This window comes from Hemibagrus wyckioides, linkage group LG12 (assembly GCF_019097595.1).
Source record: "Hemibagrus wyckioides isolate EC202008001 linkage group LG12, SWU_Hwy_1.0, whole genome shotgun sequence".
NCBI lineage: Eukaryota > Metazoa > Chordata > Actinopteri > Siluriformes > Bagridae > Hemibagrus > Hemibagrus wyckioides.
In genome coordinates this window covers 1,131,050-1,153,474 of record NC_080721.1, presented here as the reverse complement: position 1 = coordinate 1,153,474, position 22,425 = coordinate 1,131,050, and the positions used below count along the sequence as shown (strand labels likewise).

Here is a 22,425-nt window from a genome sequence, read left to right as displayed (position 1 = left end):
TAATTTTAAACGATGGTGAGGACGCAGCTCGACTGAGAGGAGGAAGAGAAACGCTCGTGTGAAAGATGCCTGAGTCTCTCAGAATTAATAGATCATTAAGCTAAAACTACTGGTGTGGAACTGGTCTGACTTTTTAGACATTTCAAGTGTTCTGCATGAATGTGTTACTTTTAAATAAATAAATAAATAAATAAAATTAAATAAATAAATAAGAGAGAGAAATATTTCTGTTAAGTAATAAAACACTTGAGAATTATGGACATTTTCCTGAAAATTACTCCTACATTAAAGTGGAATTAAATCAAAATGAACAAACACTGAGTTTCCTCATTGAAATTAAAATCGAAAGAAGATAATGAAGGAATGAAGTCTGAATGTTTGTGCAGTAGTGGAGCTCACTGCTGTTTGATGGCGGTCATCTGCTCCTTCCAGTGCTCACTCTGCTCCCGGTAACTGTCCAGCTCCTCTTCCAGAGCCAGAATCGAGGCGTTGACCTTCTGCCTCTCTTCCTCGATCTCCTGCTGTGACTGTGAGAGACGTGTGTGGTGTTTAAACAGGGTCTCTTTAAATAACACACTGAAATAATCCACATTAATGCCCAAGAATCTATATTCTCATATAATCTTCATCTCTTAAAGAGCGCACATAAATATTAAAAATATGGAAATATCCTAAATCTCCATGTTCCCCGTTCCCTAAAGCAGATGACACTACACACTACAGCAAAGAGACTGGAGGAGAACATGTGGAAACACAGCTGTGTGTGTACAGAGTAAACATCTGTTTACAGAAATGAGGAAACTGCTGAGTTTTCAGTTTAATAATCAGTGATAATTTACTGAATCGTCTCACATCTACTGTCCAGACAGACAGAACGTCATGGGGCAGTTACAGGGTTTTAAACACAGACATTGTGTCCCAGCACAGGTATGAGACAGGAAGTCCTCTGACTATGAAGAAAAAATAAAGTTAACACTCCCGTAACTTAGAAACTCTTTGACTTGGGATGGTTTCCTTCATGCCCGAGTTCAGCAAGTCAACATGGCGGCTCCCAGCATAAAGAACACAGCAGCTCCTAGCTTACATGAGCTTTACTCAATAAATAGTTACATGTTTAAGACTTTAACTCCACACTTCAGTTTTTTGAGTTTGTTGTTAATTAAAGACGAGTGTGGAGGTGATCATGGGGTTTTCTGCACTGTGAGGCTCAAACTCATGAACAATGAGAATGATGTCATTTCACGTTTCTGCTTCCAGAGAAGATGAAATTAAACCTGAATATTTTGTCCAATCCATCCTGATTTACCAGGCTGCCACTAAGATATAGACTTTTAGTGATCAGATGCTGTGATCAGTCAAGGATTAGAGCAGAGGATCTCTTCAAACAGATGTTTAAGTGAAAGAATGTGGATTAATGATGATATTAAAGCGTAATCAGAGCAGAGTAAATGATGATAAATAACACAGAAAAGGCTGATTTGTGGAGTGTTCGAGTGGTTAAAGCTGACTGACCACAGCAGAGGTCATCAGGTGTCTAATTTCTCTATTAATCAACAGTGTGTCCTGCTGCTGTGCTCAGAACACTCACATCTAATGATCCGGTCAGTTGGAGCGGATACAAAAGCCTCACACACACACACACACACAGAGACACACACACATACAGAGAGACACACACACACACACACACATACAGAGAGACACACACACACACATACAGAGACACACACACACACACTTACACCCACAGACACAGAGACACACACACACACACACACACACACAGACACACAGACACACACACAGACACACACACACACACACAGAGACACACACACTTACACCCACAGACACAGAGACACACACACATACAGAGAGACACACACACACACATAGAGACACACACACACACTTACACCCACAGACACAGAGACACACACACACACACACCCACACACACACACAGAGACACACACACACACACACACACAGAGACACACACACACACTTACACCCACAGACACAGAGACACACACACACACACACACACACACACACACAGAGACACACACACACACACACATACAGAGACACACACACACACATACAGAGAGACACACACACACACACATACAGAGACACACACACACACTTACACCCACAGACACAGAGACACACACACACAGAGACACACACACATACAGAGACCCACACACACATACAGAGGCACACACACACACACACACACACACATACACCCACACACACACACACAGAGACACACACACACACACAGACACACACACACACATACAGAGACACACACACACACACACATACAGAGACACACACACACATACAGAGACACACACACACATACAGAGACACACACACACACACATACAGACACACACACACAAACATACAGACACACACACAGACATACATACAGAGACACACACACATACACCCACAGACACACACACACACACACACACAGAGACACACAGAGACACACACACACACACCCACAGACACACACACACACACAGAGACACACAGAGACACACACACACATACAGAGACACACACACACAGAGACACACACACACACACACATACAGAGACACACACAGAGACACACACACACATACAGAGACACACACAGACATACATACAGAGACACACACACACACACACATACACCCACAGACACACACACACACACACACACACACAAAGACACACAGAGACACACACACACACACACATACAGAGACACACACAGAGACACACACACACATACAGAGACACACATACACCCACAGACACACACACACACACACACCTGTGACACATGCTCCATGCTTTTTTGCAGTGCCTCCATGTTCTGGCTGTACTGTTCCCTCAGTGTCTCCATCTCCCTGTCGTGAGCAGCCACCTCGTCCTTCAGCGCCCCCTTCAGTGCAGTGAGCTCCCTCTCTCTCATGCGCAGCGTGTCCTCCTGCCGCTGCCTCAGCATCACTGCCTCAGCCAGCTCGGTCTGCAGCGTCAGCACGTCCTGATGAGACAGTAGCTAATTAAACCCCTGAGCAGTTGAGTGCAGTTCAGGCTGCATCTGCTTCTGTGTACTGTTTACTGTCCAGGCTCGGGTCTGTCAAATTCATCTAAATATAAATCCATCCTTTTACCCTACACAGGGTCAACAGGAGCCTGGAGTCCACCTCAGGGGACACCAGAATGGGGGTGGGGGTTATTTGGTTGGGATGGGGGCACTGGACAGAGTACAGAGCATAATCACACACACACACAGACATGCACACACACACACACACTACAGGCAATTTATAGATTTGACTTGAGGACAACACTGGAAAACCCTGAGGAACGGAGAGAAGAATTTCATTATTACTTTTAAAACTTTTAAAATTACTTTTATATCAACTCTATACTGTGTGAAGAGAGTGTGTGTGTTGTGTGTGTATACCGTGTGCAGTGAGCGTGTGTGTTGTGTCTGTATACCGTGTGCAGTGAGCGTGTGTGTGTTGTGTCTGTATACCGTGTGCAGTGAGCGTGTGTGTGTTGTGTCTGTATACCGTGTGCAGTGAGCGTGTGTGTGTTGTGTCTGTATACCGTGTGCAGTGAGTGTGTGTTGTGTCTGTATACCGTGTGCAGTGAGTGTGTGTTGTGTCTGTATACCGTGTGCAGTGAGCGTGTGTGTGTTGTGTTTGTATACCGTGTGCAGTGAGTGTGTGTTGTGTCTGTATACCGTGTGCAGTGAGCGTGTGTGTGTTGTGTCTGTATACCGTGTGCAGTGAGTGTGTGTGTGTTGTGTCTGTATACCGTGTGCAGTGAGCGTGTGTGTGTTGTGTCTGTATACCGTGTGCAGTGAGCGTGTGTGTGTTGTGTCTGTATACCGTGTGCAGTGAGCGTGTGCGTGTTGTGTCTGTATACCGTGTGCAGTGAGCGTGTGTGTGTTGTGTCTGTATACCGTGTGCAGTGAGCGTGTGCGTGTTGTGTCTGTATACCGTGTGCAGTGAGCGTGTTGTGTCTGTATACCGTGTGCAGTGAGCGTGTGTGTGTTGTGTTTGTATACCGTGTGCAGTGAGCGTGTGTGTGTTGTGTTTGTATACCGTGTGCAGTGAGCGTGTGTGTGTTGTGTTTGTATACCGTGTGCAGTGAGCGTGTGTGTGTTGTGTTTGTATACCGTGTGCAGTGTGTGTGTGTTGTGTCTGTATACCGTGTGCAGTGAGCGTGTGTGTGTTGTGTCTGTATACCGTGTGCAGTGAGCGTGTGTGTGTTGTGTCTGTATACCGTGTGCAGTGAGTGTGTGTGTGTTGTGTCTGTATACCGTGTGCAGTGAGCGTGTGTGTGTTGTGTCTGTATACCGTGTGCAGTGAGCGTGTGTGTGTTGTGTCTGTATACCGTGTGCAGTGAGCGTGTGTGTGTTGTGTCTGTATACCGTGTGCAGTGAGTGTGTGTTGTGTCTGTATACCGTGTGCAGTGAGCGTGTGTGTGTTGTGTCTGTATACCGTGTGCAGTGAGCGTGTGTGTGTTGTGTCTGTATACCGTGTGCAGTGAGCGTGTGTGTGTTGTGTCTGTATACCGTGTGCAGTGAGCGTGTGTGTGTTGTGTCTGTATACCGTGTGCAGTGAGCGTGTGTGTGTTGTGTCTGTATACCGTGTGCAGTGAGCGTGTGTGTGTTGTGTCTGTATACCGTGTGCAGTGAGCGTGTGTGTGTTGTGTCTGTATACCGTGTGCAGTGTGTGTGTGTTGTGTCTGTATACCGTGTGCAGTGAGCGTGTGTGTGTTGTGTCTGTATACCGTGTGCAGTGAGTGTGTGTGTGTTGTGTCTGTATACCGTGTGCAGTGAGCGTGTGTGTGTTGTGTCTGTATACCGTGTGCAGTGAGCGTGTGTGTGTTGTGTCTGTATACCGTGTGCAGTGAGCGTGTGTGTGTTGTGTCTGTATACCGTGTGCAGTGTGTGTGTGTTGTGTCTGTATACCGTGTGCAGTGAGCGTGTGTGTGTTGTGTCTGTATACCGTGTGCAGTGTGTGTGTGTTGTGTCTGTATACCGTGTGCAGTGAGCGTGTGTGTGTTGTGTCTGTATACCGTGTGCAGTGAGCGTGTGTGTGTTGTGTCTGTATACCGTGTGCAGTGAGCGTGTGTGTGTTGTGTCTGTATACCGTGTGCAGTGTGTGTGTGTTGTGTCTGTATACCGTGTGCAGTGAGCGTGTGTGTGTTGTGTCTGTATACCGTGTGCAGTGAGCGTGTGTGTGTTGTGTCTGTATACCGTGTGCAGTGTGTGTGTGTGTGTTGTGTCTGTATACCGTGTGCAGTGAGCGTGTGTGTGTTGTGTCTGTATACCGTGTGCAGTGAGTGTGTGTGTGTTGTGTCTGTATACCGTGTGCAGTGAGCGTGTGTGTGTTGTGTCTGTATACCGTGTGCAGTGAGCGTGTGTGTGTTGTGTCTGTATACCGTGTGCAGTGAGCGTGTGTTGTGTCTGTATACCGTGTGCAGTGAGCGTGTGTGTGTTGTGTCTGTATACCGTGTGCAGTGAGCGTGTGTGTGTTGTGTCTGTATACCGTGTGCAGTGAGCGTGTGTGTGTTGTGTCTGTATACCGTGTGCAGTGAGCGTGTGTGTGTTGTGTCTGTATACCGTGTGCAGTGAGCGTGTGTGTGTTGTGTCTGTATACCGTGTGCAGTGAGTGTGTGTGTGTTGTGTCTGTATACCGTGTGCAGTGAGCGTGTGTGTGTTGTGTCTGTATACCGTGTGCAGTGTGTGTGTGTTGTGTCTGTATACCGTGTGCAGTGAGCGTGTGTGTGTTGTGTCTGTATACCGTGTGCAGTGAGTGTGTGTGTGTTGTGTCTGTATACCGTGTGCAGTGAGCGTGTGTGTGTTGTGTCTGTATACCGTGTGCAGTGAGCGTGTGTGTGTTGTGTCTGTATACCGTGTGCAGTGAGCGTGTGTGTGTTGTGTCTGTATACCGTGTGCAGTGTGTGTGTGTTGTGTCTGTATACCGTGTGCAGTGAGCGTGTGTGTGTTGTGTCTGTATACCGTGTGCAGTGAGCGTGTGTGTGTTGTGTCTGTATACCGTGTGCAGTGAGTGTGTGTGTGTTGTGTCTGTATACCGTGTGCAGTGTAAGTGTGTTGTGTCTGTATACCGTGTGCAGTGTGTGTGTTGTGTCTGTATACCGTGTGCAGTGTGTGTGTGTTGTGTCTGTATACCGTGTGCAGTGAGCGTGTGTGTGTTGTGTCTGTATACCGTGTGCAGTGAACGTGTGTGTGTTGTGTCTGTATACCGTGTGCAGTGAGCGTGTGTGTGTTGTGTCTGTATACCGTGTGCAGTGAGTGTGTGTGTGTTGTGTCTGTATACCGTGTGCAGTGAGCGTGTGTGTTGTGTCTGTATACCGTGTGCAGTGAGCGTGTGTGTGTTGTGTCTGTATACCGTGTGCAGTGAGCGTGTGTGTGTTGTGTCTGTATACCGTGTGCAGTGTGTGTGTGTTGTGTCTGTATACCGTGTGCAGTGAGCGTGTGTGTGTTGTGTCTGTATACCGTGTGCAGTGTGTGTGTGTTGTGTCTGTATACCGTGTGCAGTGAGCGTGTGTGTGTTGTGTCTGTATACCGTGTGCAGTGAGCGTGTGTGTGTTGTGTCTGTATACCGTGTGCAGTGAGCGTGTGTGTGTTGTGTCTGTATACCGTGTGCAGTGTGTGTGTGTGTGTTGTGTCTGTATACCGTGTGCAGTGAGCGTGTGTGTGTTGTGTCTGTATACCGTGTGCAGTGAGCGTGTGTGTGTTGTGTCTGTATACCGTGTGCAGTGAGTGTGTGTGTGTTGTGTCTGTATACCGTGTGCAGTGAGTGTGTGTTGTGTCTGTATACCGTGTGCAGTGAGCGTGTGTGTGTTGTGTCTGTATACCGTGTGCAGTGAGCGTGTGTGTGTTGTGTCTGTATACCGTGTGCAGTGAGTGTGTGTTGTGTCTGTATACCGTGTGCAGTGAGTGTGTGTTGTGTCTGTATACCGTGTGCAGTGAGCGTGTGTGTGTTGTGTCTGTATACCGTGTGCAGTGAGCGTGTGCGTGTTGTGTCTGTATACCGTGTGCAGTGAGCGTGTGCGTGTTGTGTCTGTATACCGTGTGCAGTGAGCGTGTGCGTGTTGTGTCTGTATACCGTGTGCAGTGAGCGTGTGCGTGTTGTGTCTGTATACCGTGTGCAGTGAGCGTGTGTGTGTTGTGTCTGTATACCGTGTGCAGTGAGCGTGTGTGTGTTGTGTCTGTATACCGTGTGCAGTGAGCGTGTGCGTGTTGTGTCTGTATACCGTGTGCAGTGAGCGTGTGCGTGTTGTGTCTGTATACCGTGTGCAGTGAGCGTGTGCGTGTTGTGTCTGTATACCGTGTGCAGTGAGCGTGTGCGTGTTGTGTCTGTATACCGTGTGCAGTGAGCGTGTGCGTGTTGTGTCTGTATACCGTGTGCAGTGAGCGTGTGCGTGTTGTGTCTGTATACCGTGTGCAGTGAGCGTGTGTGTGTTGTGTCTGTATACCGTGTGCAGTGAGCGTGTGTGTGTTGTGTCTGTATACCGTGTGCAGTGAGCGTGTGTGTGTTGTGTCTGTATACCGTGTGCAGTGTGTGTGTGTTGTGTCTGTATACCGTGTGCAGTGAGCGTGTGTGTGTTGTGTCTGTATACCGTGTGCAGTGAGCGTGTGTGTGTTGTGTCTGTATACCGTGTGCAGTGAGCGTGTGTGTGTTGTGTCTGTATACCGTGTGCAGTGAGCGTGTGTGTGTTGTGTCTGTATACCGTGTGCAGTGAGCGTGTGTGTGTTGTGTCTGTATACCGTGTGCAGTGTGTGTGTGTTGTGTCTGTATACCGTGTGCAGTGAGCGTGTGTGTGTTGTGTCTGTATACCGTGTGCAGTGTGTGTGTGTTGTGTCTGTATACCGTGTGCAGTGTGTGTGTGTTGTGTCTGTATACCGTGTGCAGTGAGCGTGTGTGTGTTGTGTCTGTATACCGTGTGCAGTGAGTGTGTGTTGTGTCTGTATACCGTGTGCAGTGTGTGTGTGTTGTGTCTGTATACCGTGTGCAGTGTGTGTGTGTTGTGTCTGTATACCGTGTGCAGTGAGCGTGTGTTGTGTCTGTATACCGTGTGCAGTGAGCGTGTGTGTGTTGTGTCTGTATACCGTGTGCAGTGAGCGTGTGTGTGTTGTGTCTGTATACCGTGTGCAGTGAGCGTGTGTGTGTTGTGTCTGTATACCGTGTGCAGTGAGCGTGTGTGTGTTGTGTCTGTATACCGTGTGCAGTGTGTGTGTGTTGTGTCTGTATACCGTGTGCAGTGAGCGTGTGTGTGTTGTGTCTGTATACCGTGTGCAGTGAGCGTGTGTGTGTTGTGTCTGTATACCGTGTGCAGTGAGCGTGTGTGTGTTGTGTCTGTATACCGTGTGCAGTGAGCGTGTGTGTGTTGTGTCTGTATACCGTGTGCAGTGAGCGTGTGTGTGTTGTGTCTGTATACCGTGTGCAGTGAGCGTGTGTGTGTTGTGTCTGTATACCGTGTGCAGTGAGCGTGTGTGTGTTGTGTCTGTATACCGTGTGCAGTGAGCGTGTGTGTGTTGTGTCTGTATACCGTGTGCAGTGTGTGTGTGTTGTGTCTGTATACCGTGTGCAGTGAGCGTGTGTGTGTTGTGTCTGTATACCGTGTGCAGTGAGCGTGTGTGTGTTGTGTCTGTATACCGTGTGCAGTGAGCGTGTGTGTGTTGTGTCTGTATACCGTGTGCAGTGAGCGTGTGTGTGTTGTGTCTGTATACCGTGTGCAGTGAGTGTGTGTGTGTTGTGTCTGTATACCGTGTGCAGTGAGTGTGTGTGTTGTGTCTGTATACCGTGTGCAGTGAGTGTGTGTGTGTTGTGTCTGTATACCGTGTGCAGTGAGCGTGTGTGTGTTGTGTCTGTATACCGTGTGCAGTGAGTGTGTGTGTTGTGTCTGTATACCGTGTGCAGTGAGCGTGTGTGTGTTGTGTCTGTATACCGTGTGCAGTGAGTGTGTGTGTTGTGTCTGTATACCGTGTGCAGTGAACGTGTGTGTGTTGTGTCTGTATACCGTGTGCAGTGAGCGTGTGTGTGTTGTGTCTGTATACCGTGTGCAGTGAGCGTGTGTGTGTTGTGTCTGTATACCGTGTGCAGTGAGCGTGTGTGTGTTGTGTCTGTATACCGTGTGCAGTGAGCGTGTGTGTGTTGTGTCTGTATACCGTGTGCAGTGAGCGTGTGTGTGTTGTGTCTGTATACCGTGTGCAGTGAGCGTGTGTGTGTTGTGTCTGTATACCGTGTGCAGTGTGTGTGTGTGTGTTGTGTCTGTATACCGTGTGCAGTGAGCGTGTGTGTGTTGTGTCTGTATACCGTGTGCAGTGTGTGTGTGTTGTGTCTGTATACCGTGTGCAGTGAGCGTGTGTGTGTTGTGTCTGTATACCGTGTGCAGTGAGCGTGTGTGTGTTGTGTCTGTATACCGTGTGCAGTGTGTGTGTGTTGTGTCTGTATACCGTGTGCAGTGAGTGTGTGTGTGTTGTGTCTGTATACCGTGTGCAGTGAGCGTGTGTGTGTTGTGTCTGTATACCGTGTGCAGTGAGCGTGTGTGTGTTGTGTCTGTATACCGTGTGCAGTGAGTGTGTGTGTGTTGTGTCTGTATACCGTGTGCAGTGAGCGTGTGTGTGTTGTGTCTGTATACCGTGTGCAGTGAGCGTGTGTGTGTTGTGTCTGTATACCGTGTGCAGTGAGCGTGTGTGTGTTGTGTCTGTATACCGTGTGCAGTGTGTGTGTGTTGTGTCTGTATACCGTGTGCAGTGAGCGTGTGTGTGTTGTGTCTGTATACCGTGTGCAGTGTGTGTGTGTTGTGTCTGTATACCGTGTGCAGTGTGTGTGTGTTGTGTCTGTATACCGTGTGCAGTGAGCGTGTGTGTGTTGTGTCTGTATACCGTGTGCAGTGAGCGTGTGTGTGTTGTGTCTGTATACCGTGTGCAGTGAGCGTGTGTGTGTTGTGTCTGTATACCGTGTGCAGTGAGCGTGTGTGTGTTGTGTCTGTATACCGTGTGCAGTGAGCGTGTGTGTGTTGTGTCTGTATACCGTGTGCAGTGAGCGTGTGTGTGTTGTGTCTGTATACCGTGTGCAGTGAGCGTGTGTGTGTTGTGTCTGTATACCGTGTGCAGTGTGTGTGTGTTGTGTCTGTATACCGTGTGCAGTGAGCGTGTGTGTGTTGTGTCTGTATACCGTGTGCAGTGAGCGTGTGTGTGTTGTGTCTGTATACCGTGTGCAGTGAGCGTGTGTGTGTTGTGTCTGTATACCGTGTGCAGTGAGCGTGTGTGTGTTGTGTCTGTATACCGTGTGCAGTGAGCGTGTGTGTGTTGTGTCTGTATACCGTGTGCAGTGAGCGTGTGTGTGTTGTGTCTGTATACCGTGTGCAGTGAGCGTGTGTGTGTTGTGTCTGTATACCGTGTGCAGTGAGCGTGTGTGTGTTGTGTCTGTATACCGTGTGCAGTGAGCGTGTGTGTGTTGTGTCTGTATACCGTGTGCAGTGAGCGTGTGTGTGTTGTGTCTGTATACCGTGTGCAGTGAGCGTGTGTGTGTTGTGTCTGTATACCGTGTGCAGTGAGCGTGTGTGTGTTGTGTCTGTATACCGTGTGCAGTGAGTGTGTGTTGTGTCTGTATACCGTGTGCAGTGAGCGTGTGTGTGTTGTGTCTGTATACCGTGTGCAGTGAGTGTGTGTGTGTTGTGTCTGTATACCGTGTGCAGTGAGCGTGTGTGTGTTGTGTCTATATACCGTGTGCAGTGTGTGTGTGTTGTGTCTGTATACCGTGTGCAGTGAGCGTGTGTGTGTTGTGTCTGTATACCGTGTGCAGTGAACGTGTGTGTGTTGTGTCTGTATACCGTGTGCAGTGAGCGTGTGTGTGTTGTGTCTGTATACCGTGTGCAGTGAGCGTGTGTGTGTTGTGTCTGTATACCGTGTGCAGTGAGCGTGTGTGTGTTGTGTCTGTATACCGTGTGCAGTGAGCGTGTGTGTGTTGTGTCTGTATACCGTGTGCAGTGAGCGTGTGTGTGTTGTGTCTGTATACCGTGTGCAGTGAGCGTGTGTGTGTTGTGTCTGTATACCGTGTGCAGTGAGTGTGTGTGTGTTGTGTCTGTATACCGTGTGCAGTGAGCGTGTGTGTGTTGTGTCTGTATACCGTGTGCAGTGAGCGTGTGTGAGGTTCGCTCTCCGCCCCTCTCCTCAGCTCCTCCTGAAGCCGTGCCAGCTGATCCTCCTGCTGATGACAGCGAGACTCGACCCGTTCCTTCTCCAAGCGCAGCTCCACCAAGCTGAACACAACAACACAACACACACTGCACTGAACACACACACACACACACTGCACTGAACACACACACTGCACTGAACACACACACACACACACACTGCACTGAATTCACACCCACACACACACACACACTGCACTGAACACACACACACACACACTGCACTGAACACACACACTGCACTGAACACACACACACACACACACACACAGCACTGAACACACACACACACACACACTGCACTGAACACACACACACACACACTGCACTGAACACACACACTGCACTGAACACACACACAGCACTGAACACACACACACAGCACTGAACACACACACACACACACACTGCACTGAACACACACACTGCACTGAACACACACACTGCACTGAACACACACACACACACACACACACACACACACTGCACTGAACACACACACACACACTGCACTGAACACACACACACACTGCACTGAACACACACACTGCACTGAACACACACACAGCACTGAACACACACAAACACACACACACAGCACTGAACACACACACACACACACTGCACTGAACACACACACACTGCACTGAACACACACACTGCACTGAACACACACACACACTGCACTGAACACACACACTGCACTGAACACACACACACACACACTGCACTGAACACACACACACACTGCACTGAACACACACACACACACTGCACTGAACACACACACACACACACACTGCACTGAACACACACACACAGTGCACTGAACACACAGACACAGTGCACTGAACACACACACACACACACACTGCACTGAACACACACACACACACACACACTGCACTGAACACACACACACACACACTGCACTGAACACACACACACACACTGCGCTGAACACACACACACACACACACACACTGCACTGAACACACACACTGCACTGAACACACACACACACACTGCACTGAACACACACACACACTGCACTGAACACACACACACACTGCACTGAACACACACACACACACACACTGCACTGAACACACACACACTGCACTGAACACACACACACACACTGCACTGAACACACACACACACACACACTGCACTGAACACACACACACACTGCACTGAACACACACACACTGCACTGAACACACACACACACACACTGCACTGAACACACACACACACACACACACTGCACTGAACACACACACACACACACACTGCACTGAACACACACACACAGTGCACTGAACACACACACACACTGCACTGAACACACACACACACACACACTGCACACTGCACTGAACACACACACACACACACTGCACACTGCACTGAACACACACACACACACACACTGCACTGAACACACACACACACACACTGCACACACACACACACTGCACTGAACACACACACACACACACTGCACTGAACACACACACACACACACACACACACACACTGCACTGAACACACACACAGTGCACTGAACACACACACACACACACACTGCACTGAACACACACACACACACACTGCACACTGCACTGAACACACACACACACACTGCACTGAACACACACACACTGCACTGAACACACACACACACACACACTGCACTGAACACACACACACACTGCACTGAACACACACACACACACACAGTGCACTGAACACACACACACACACACACTGCACTGAACACACACACACACTGCACTGAACACACACACACACACACACTGCACTGAACACACACACACACACACTGCACACTGCACTGAACACACACACGCACACTGCACTGAACACACACACACTGCACTGAACACACACACACACACACACACTGCACTGAACACACACACACACTGCACTGAACACACACACACACACACAGTGCACTGAACACACACACACACACACACTGCACTGAACACACACACACACACACAGACTGCACTGAACACACACACACAGTGCACTGAACACACACACACACACACTGCACTGAACACACACACACACACACTGCACACACACACACACTGCACTGAACACACACACACACACTGCACTGAACACACACACACTGCACTGAACACACACACACACACTGCACTGAACACACACACACACTGCACTGAACACACACACACACACTGCACTGAACACACACACACAGTGCACTGAACACACACACAGTGCACTGAACACACACACACAGTGCACTGAACACACACACACACACACACACACTGCACTGAACACACACACACACACACTGCACTGAACACACACACACACACACACTGCACTGAACACACACACACACTGCACTGAACACACACACACACACACACTGCACTGAACACACACACACACACTGCACTGAACACACACACACTGCGCTGAACACACACACACACACACACTGCACTGAACACACACACTGCACTGAACACACACACTGCACTGAACACACACACACACTGCACTGAACACACACACACTGCACTGAACACACACACACTGCACTGAACACACACACACACACACACTGCACTGAACACACACACACACACACACACACTGCACTGAACACACACACACACACACACTGCACTGAACACACACACACACACTGCACTGAACACACACACACACACTGCACTGAACACACACACACACTGCACTGAACACACACACACACACACACTGCACTGAACACACACACACACACTGCACTGAACACACACACACTGCACTGAACACACACACACACACACAGTGCACTGAACACACACACACACACACACACACACTGCACTGAACACACACACACACTGCACTGAACACACACACACACACACACACACACACACACTGCACTGAACACACACACACAGTGCACTGAACACACACACACACACACACTGCACTGAACACACACACACACACACACACTGCACACACACACACACTGCACTGAACACACACACACACACACACACTGCACTGAACACATACACACACTGCACTGAACACACACACACACACTGCACTGAACACACACACACACACACACTGCACTGAACACACACACACACACACTGCACTGAACACACACACACACACACTGCACTGAACACACACACACACACACACTGCACTGAACACACACACACACACACTGCACTGAACACACACACACACACACTGCACTGAACACACACACACACACACACTGCACTGAACACACACACACACACACACTGCACTGAACACACACACACACTGCACTGAACACACACACACACACACACTGCACTGAACACACACACACAGTGCACTGAACACACACACAGTGCACTGAACACACACACACAGTGCACTGAACACACACACACACACACACACACTGCACTGAACACACACACACACACACACTGCACTGAACACACACACACACACACACTGCACTGAACACACACACACACACACTGCACTGAACACACACACACACACACTGCACTGAACACACACACACACACTGCACTGAACACACACACACACTGCGCTGAACACACACACACACACACACACTGCACTGAACACACACACTGCACTGAACACACACACTGCACTGAACACACACACACACTGCACTGAACACACACACACTGCACTGAACACACACACACTGCACTGAACACACACACACACACACACACTGCACTGAACACACACACACACACACACACTGCACTGAACACACACACACACACACACTGCACTGAACACACACACACACACACTGCACTGAACACACACACACACACACACTGCACTGAACACACACACACACACTGCACTGAACACACACACACACTGCACTGAACACACACACACACACACACTGCACTGAACACACACACACACACTGCACTGAACACACACACACTGCACTGAACACACACACACACACACAGTGCACTGAACACACACACACACACACACACACACTGCACTGAACACACACACACACTGCACTGAACACACACACACACACACACACACACACACACACACTGCACTGAACACACACACACAGTGCACTGAACACACACACACACACACACTGCACTGAACACACACACACACACACACACACACTGCACACACACACACACTGCACTGAACACACACACACACACACACACTGCACTGAACACATACACACACTGCACTGAACACACACACACACACTGCACTGAACACACACACACACACACTGCACTGAACACACACACACACTGCACTGAACACACACACACACACTGCACTGAACACACACACACACACACTGCACACACACACACACTGCACTGAACACACACACACACACTGCACTGCACACACACACACACACTGCACTGAACACACACACACACTGCACTGAACACACACACACAGTGCACTGAACACACACACACAGTGCACTGAACACACACACACACACTGCACTGAACACACACACACACACTGCACTGAACACACACACACTGCACTGAACACACACACACACACACACTGCACTGAACACACACACACACACACACACTGCACTGAACACACACACACACACACTGCACTGAACACACACACACACACACTGCACTGAACACACACACACACTGCACTGAACACACACACACTGCACTGAACACACACACACACACACACGCAGTGCACTGAACACACACACACACACACACACACTGCACTGAACACACACACACACAGCACTGAACACACACACACACACACACACACACAGTGCACTGAACACACACACACACACACACTGCACTGAACACACACACACACACACACACACACACACACACACACTGCACTGAACACACACACACACTGCACTGAACACACACACACACACACACACACACACACACACACTGCACTGAACACACACACACAGTGCACTGAACACACACACACACACACTGCACTGAACACACACACACACACACACACTGCACTGAACACACACACACACACTGCACTGAACACACACACACTGCACTGAACACACACACACACACACTGCACACACACACACACTGCACTGAACACACACACACACACACACACACACACTGCACTGAACACACACACACACTGCACTGAACACACACACACACAGTGCACTGAACACACACACACAGTGCACTGAACACACACACACACACACACTGCACTGAACACACACACACACACTGCACTGAACACACACACACACACACACTGCACTGAACACACACACTGCACTGAACACACACACACACACTGCACTGAACACACACACACACACACTGCACTGAACACACACACACACACTGCACTGAACACACACACACACACTGCACTGAACACACACACACACACTGCACTGAACACACACACACACACTGCGCTGAACACACACACTGCGCTGAACACACACACACACACACACACACTGCACTGAACACACACACTGCACTGAACACACACACTGCACTGAACACACACACACACACACTGCACTGAACACACACACACTGCACTGAACACACACACACACACTGCACTGAACACACACACACACACACACACACTGCACTGAACACACACACACACACTGCACTGAACACACACACACACACACTGCACTGAACACACACACACACACACACACACACTGCACTGAACACACACACACACTGCACTGAACACACACACACACACACACACTGCACTGAACACACACACACACACAGTGCACTGAACACACACACACACACACACTGCACTGAACACACACACACACTGCACTGAACACACACACACACACACACACTGCACTGAACACACACACACAGTGCACTGAACACACACACACACACACTGCACTGAACACACACACACACACACACACTGCACACACACACACACTGCACTGAACACACACACACACACACACACTGCACTGAACACACACACACACTGCACTGAACACACACACACACACTGCACTGAACACACACACACACACACTGCACTGAACACACACACACACACTGCACTGAACACACACACTGCACTGAACACACACACACACACACACTGCACTGAACACACACACACACACACAGTGCACTGAACACACACACACACACACACACACACACTGCACTGAACACACACACACACTGCACTGAACACACACACACACACACACACACACTGCACTGAACACACACACACAGTGCACTGAACACACACACACACACACACACACACTGCACTGAACACACACACACACTGCGCTGAACACACACACACACACACACACTGCACTGAACACACACACACACATTGCACTGAACACACACACACACTGCACTGAACACACACACACACACTGCACTGAACACACACACACTGCACTGAACACACACACACACTGCACTGAACACACACACACACACACTGCACTGAACACACACACACACACACTGCACTGAACACACACACACACACACACACTGCACTGAACACACACACACACACACACACTGCACTGAACACACACACACACTGCACTGAACACACACACACACACACTGCACTGAACACACACACACACTGCACTGAACACACACACACTGCACTGAACACACACACACACACAGTGCACTGAACACACACACACACACACACACACACTGCACTGAACACACACACACACTGCACTGAACACACACACACACACACACACACACTGCACTGAACACACACACACACACTGCACTGAACACACACACACACACACACTGCACTGAACACACACACACAGTGCACTGAACACACACACACACACACTGCACTGAACACACACACACACACACACACACACTGCACTGAACACACACACACACTGCACTGAACACACACACACACACTGCACTGAACACACACACACACACTGCACTGAACACACACACACACTGCACTGAACACACACACACACACACTGCACTGAACACACACACACACACACACACAGTGCACTGAACACACACACACACACACTGCACTGAACACACACACACACACACTGCACTGAACACACACACACACACACTGCACTGAACACACACACACACACACAGTGCACTGAACACACACACACACACACACACACACTGCACTGAACACACACACACACACTGCACTGAACACACACACACACACACACACTGCACTGAACACACACACACACTGCACTGAACACACACACACACACACACACTGCACTGAACACACACACACACACACACTGCACTGAACACACACACACACACACACACACACACTGCACTGAACACACACACACACTGCACTGAACACACACACACACACTGCACTGAACACACACACACACACACACACACACACTGCACTGAACACACACACACTGCACTGAACACACACACACACACACACACACACACACACACTGCACTGAACACACACACACACACACACAGTGCACTGAACACACACACACACACACACTGCACTGAACACACACACACACACACTGCACTGAACACACACACACACACACACTGAACACACACACACACACACTGCACTGAACACACACACACTGCACTGAACACACACACACTGCACTGAACACACACACACACACGCAGTGCACTGAACACACACACACACACACACTGCACTGAACACACACACACTGCACTGAACACACACACACACACACACACTGCACTGAACACACACACAGTGCACTGAACACACACACACACACACACTGCACTGAACACACACACACACACACACACTGCACACACACACACACTGCACTGAACACACACACTGCACTGAACACACACACACACACACTGCACTGAACACACACACACACACACTGCACTGAACACACACACACACACACTGCACTGAACACACAGACACACACTGCGCTGAACACACACACACACTGCGCTGAACACACACACACACTGCGCTGAACACACACACACACACACACACTGCACTGAACACACACACTGCACTGAACACACACTGCACTGAACACACACACACACACACTGCACTGAACACACACACACTGCACTGAACACACACACACACACTGCACTGAACACACACACACACACTGCACTGAACACACACACACTGCACTGAACACACACACACACTGCACTGAACACACACACACACACACACTGCACTGAACACACACACACACACACACACTGCACTGAACACACACACACACACACTGCACACTGCACTGAACACACACACACACACTGCACTGAACACACACACACACACACTGCACTGAACACACACACACACACACACACACACACTGCACTGAACACACACACACAGTGCACTGAACACACACACACACACACACACACTGCACTGAACACACACACACACACTGCACTGAACACACACACACACACACACTGCACTGAACACACACACACACACACACACTGCACTGAACACACACACACACACACTGCACTGAACACACACACACACACACACTGCACTGAACACACACACACTGCACTGAACACACACACACACTGCACTGAACACACACACACACACACACACACACTGCACTGAACACACACACACACACACACACTGCACTGAACACACACACACACTGCACTGAACACACACACACACACACTGCACACACACACACACACACTGCACTGAACACACACACACACACACACACACTGCACTGAACACACACACACACACACACACACTGCACTGAACACACACACACACACTGCACTGAACACACACACACACACACACTGCACTGAACACACACACACACACACTGCACTGAACACACACACACACACACAGTGCACTGAACACACACACACACACACACTGCACTGAACACACACACACACACACACACTGCACTGAACACACACACACACACACTGCACAGAACACACACACACACACACACTGCACTGAACACACACACACACACTGCACTGAACACACACACACAGTGCACTGAACACACACACACACACACACACTGCACTGAACACACACACACACACTGCACTGAACACACACACACACACACAGTGCACTGAACACACACACACACACACACTGCACTGAACACACACACACACACACACACTGCACTGAACACACACACACACACACACACTGCACTGAACACACACACACACACACACACTGCACTGAACACACACACACACACACTGCACTGAACACACACACACACACACAGTGCACTGAACACACACACACACACACACTGCACTGAACACACACACACACACACACACTGCACTGAACACACACACACACACACTGCACAGAACACACACACACACACACACTGCACTGAACACACACACACACACACTGCACTGAACACACACACACAGTGCACTGAACACACACACACACACACACACTGCACTGAACACACACACACACACTGCACTGAACACACACACACACACACACTGCACTGAACACACACACACACACACACACTGCACTGAACACACACACACAGTGCACTGAACACACACACACACACACTGCACTGAACACACACACACACACACACACTGCACTGAACACACACACAGTGCACTGAACACACACACACACACACACACTGCACTGAACACACACACACACACACTGCACTGAACACACACACACACTGCACTGAACACACACACACACACACTGCACTGAACACACACACACAGTGCACTGAACACACACACACACACACACACACTGCACTGAACACACACACACACACACTGCACTGAACACACACACACACACACACACTGCACTGAACACACACACACACACTGCACTGAACACACACACACAGTGCACTGAACACACACACACACACACACACACTGCACTGAACACACACACACACACACTGCACTGAACACACACACACACTGCACTGAACACACACACTGCACTGAACACACACACTGCACTGAACACACACACACACACACTGCACTGAACACACACACACACACTGCACTGAACACACACACACACAGTGCACTGAACACACACACACTGCACTGAACACACACACACTGCACTGAACACACACACACAGTGCACTGAACACACACACACAGTGCACTGAACACACACACACTGCACTGAACACACACACTGCACTGAACACACACACACACACACACACACACTGCACTGAACACACACACACACACACACACACTGCACTGAACACACACACACGCTGCACTGAACACACTGCACTGAACACACACTGCACTGAACACACACACACACACACACTGCACTGAACACACACACACACACACTGCACTGAACACACACACACTGCACTGAACACACACACACTGCACTGAACACACACACACACACTGCACTGAACACACACACACACTGCACTGAACACACACTGCACTGAACACACACACACACTGCACTGAACACACACACACTGCACTGAACACACTGCACTGAACACACACACACACTGCACTGAACACACACACACACACACACTGCACTGAACACACACACACACACACACTGCACTGAACACACACACACACACACTGCACTGAACACACACACACACACACACACACACACTGCACTGAACACACACACACACACTGCACTGAACACACACACACACACTGCACTGAACACACACACACACACACACACACACTGCACTGAACACACACACACACACACACACTGCACTGAACACACACACACACACACTGCACTGAACACACACACACACACACACACACTGCACTGAACACACACACACTGCACTGAACACACACACACACACTG

General features: G+C 49.4%; 1 protein-coding gene across 2 annotated transcripts in view; it reads right to left on the bottom strand.

The window, feature by feature from the left end:
* cgnb (cingulin b) overlaps nucleotides 1-22,425 on the bottom strand; it is a 55,420-nt gene that overhangs the window by 13,192 nt on the left and 19,803 nt on the right. For both annotated transcript variants that reach the window (XM_058404969.1, XM_058404970.1), the window contains exons 6-8: nucleotides 11,199-11,331; nucleotides 2,849-3,061; nucleotides 400-527 (exon numbers count right to left, since the gene is read on the bottom strand). In XM_058404969.1, the coding sequence (XP_058260952.1) occupies nucleotides 400-527; nucleotides 2,849-3,061; nucleotides 11,199-11,331 (474 nt within the window). The remainder of the gene's footprint in view (nucleotides 1-399; nucleotides 528-2,848; nucleotides 3,062-11,198; nucleotides 11,332-22,425) is intronic.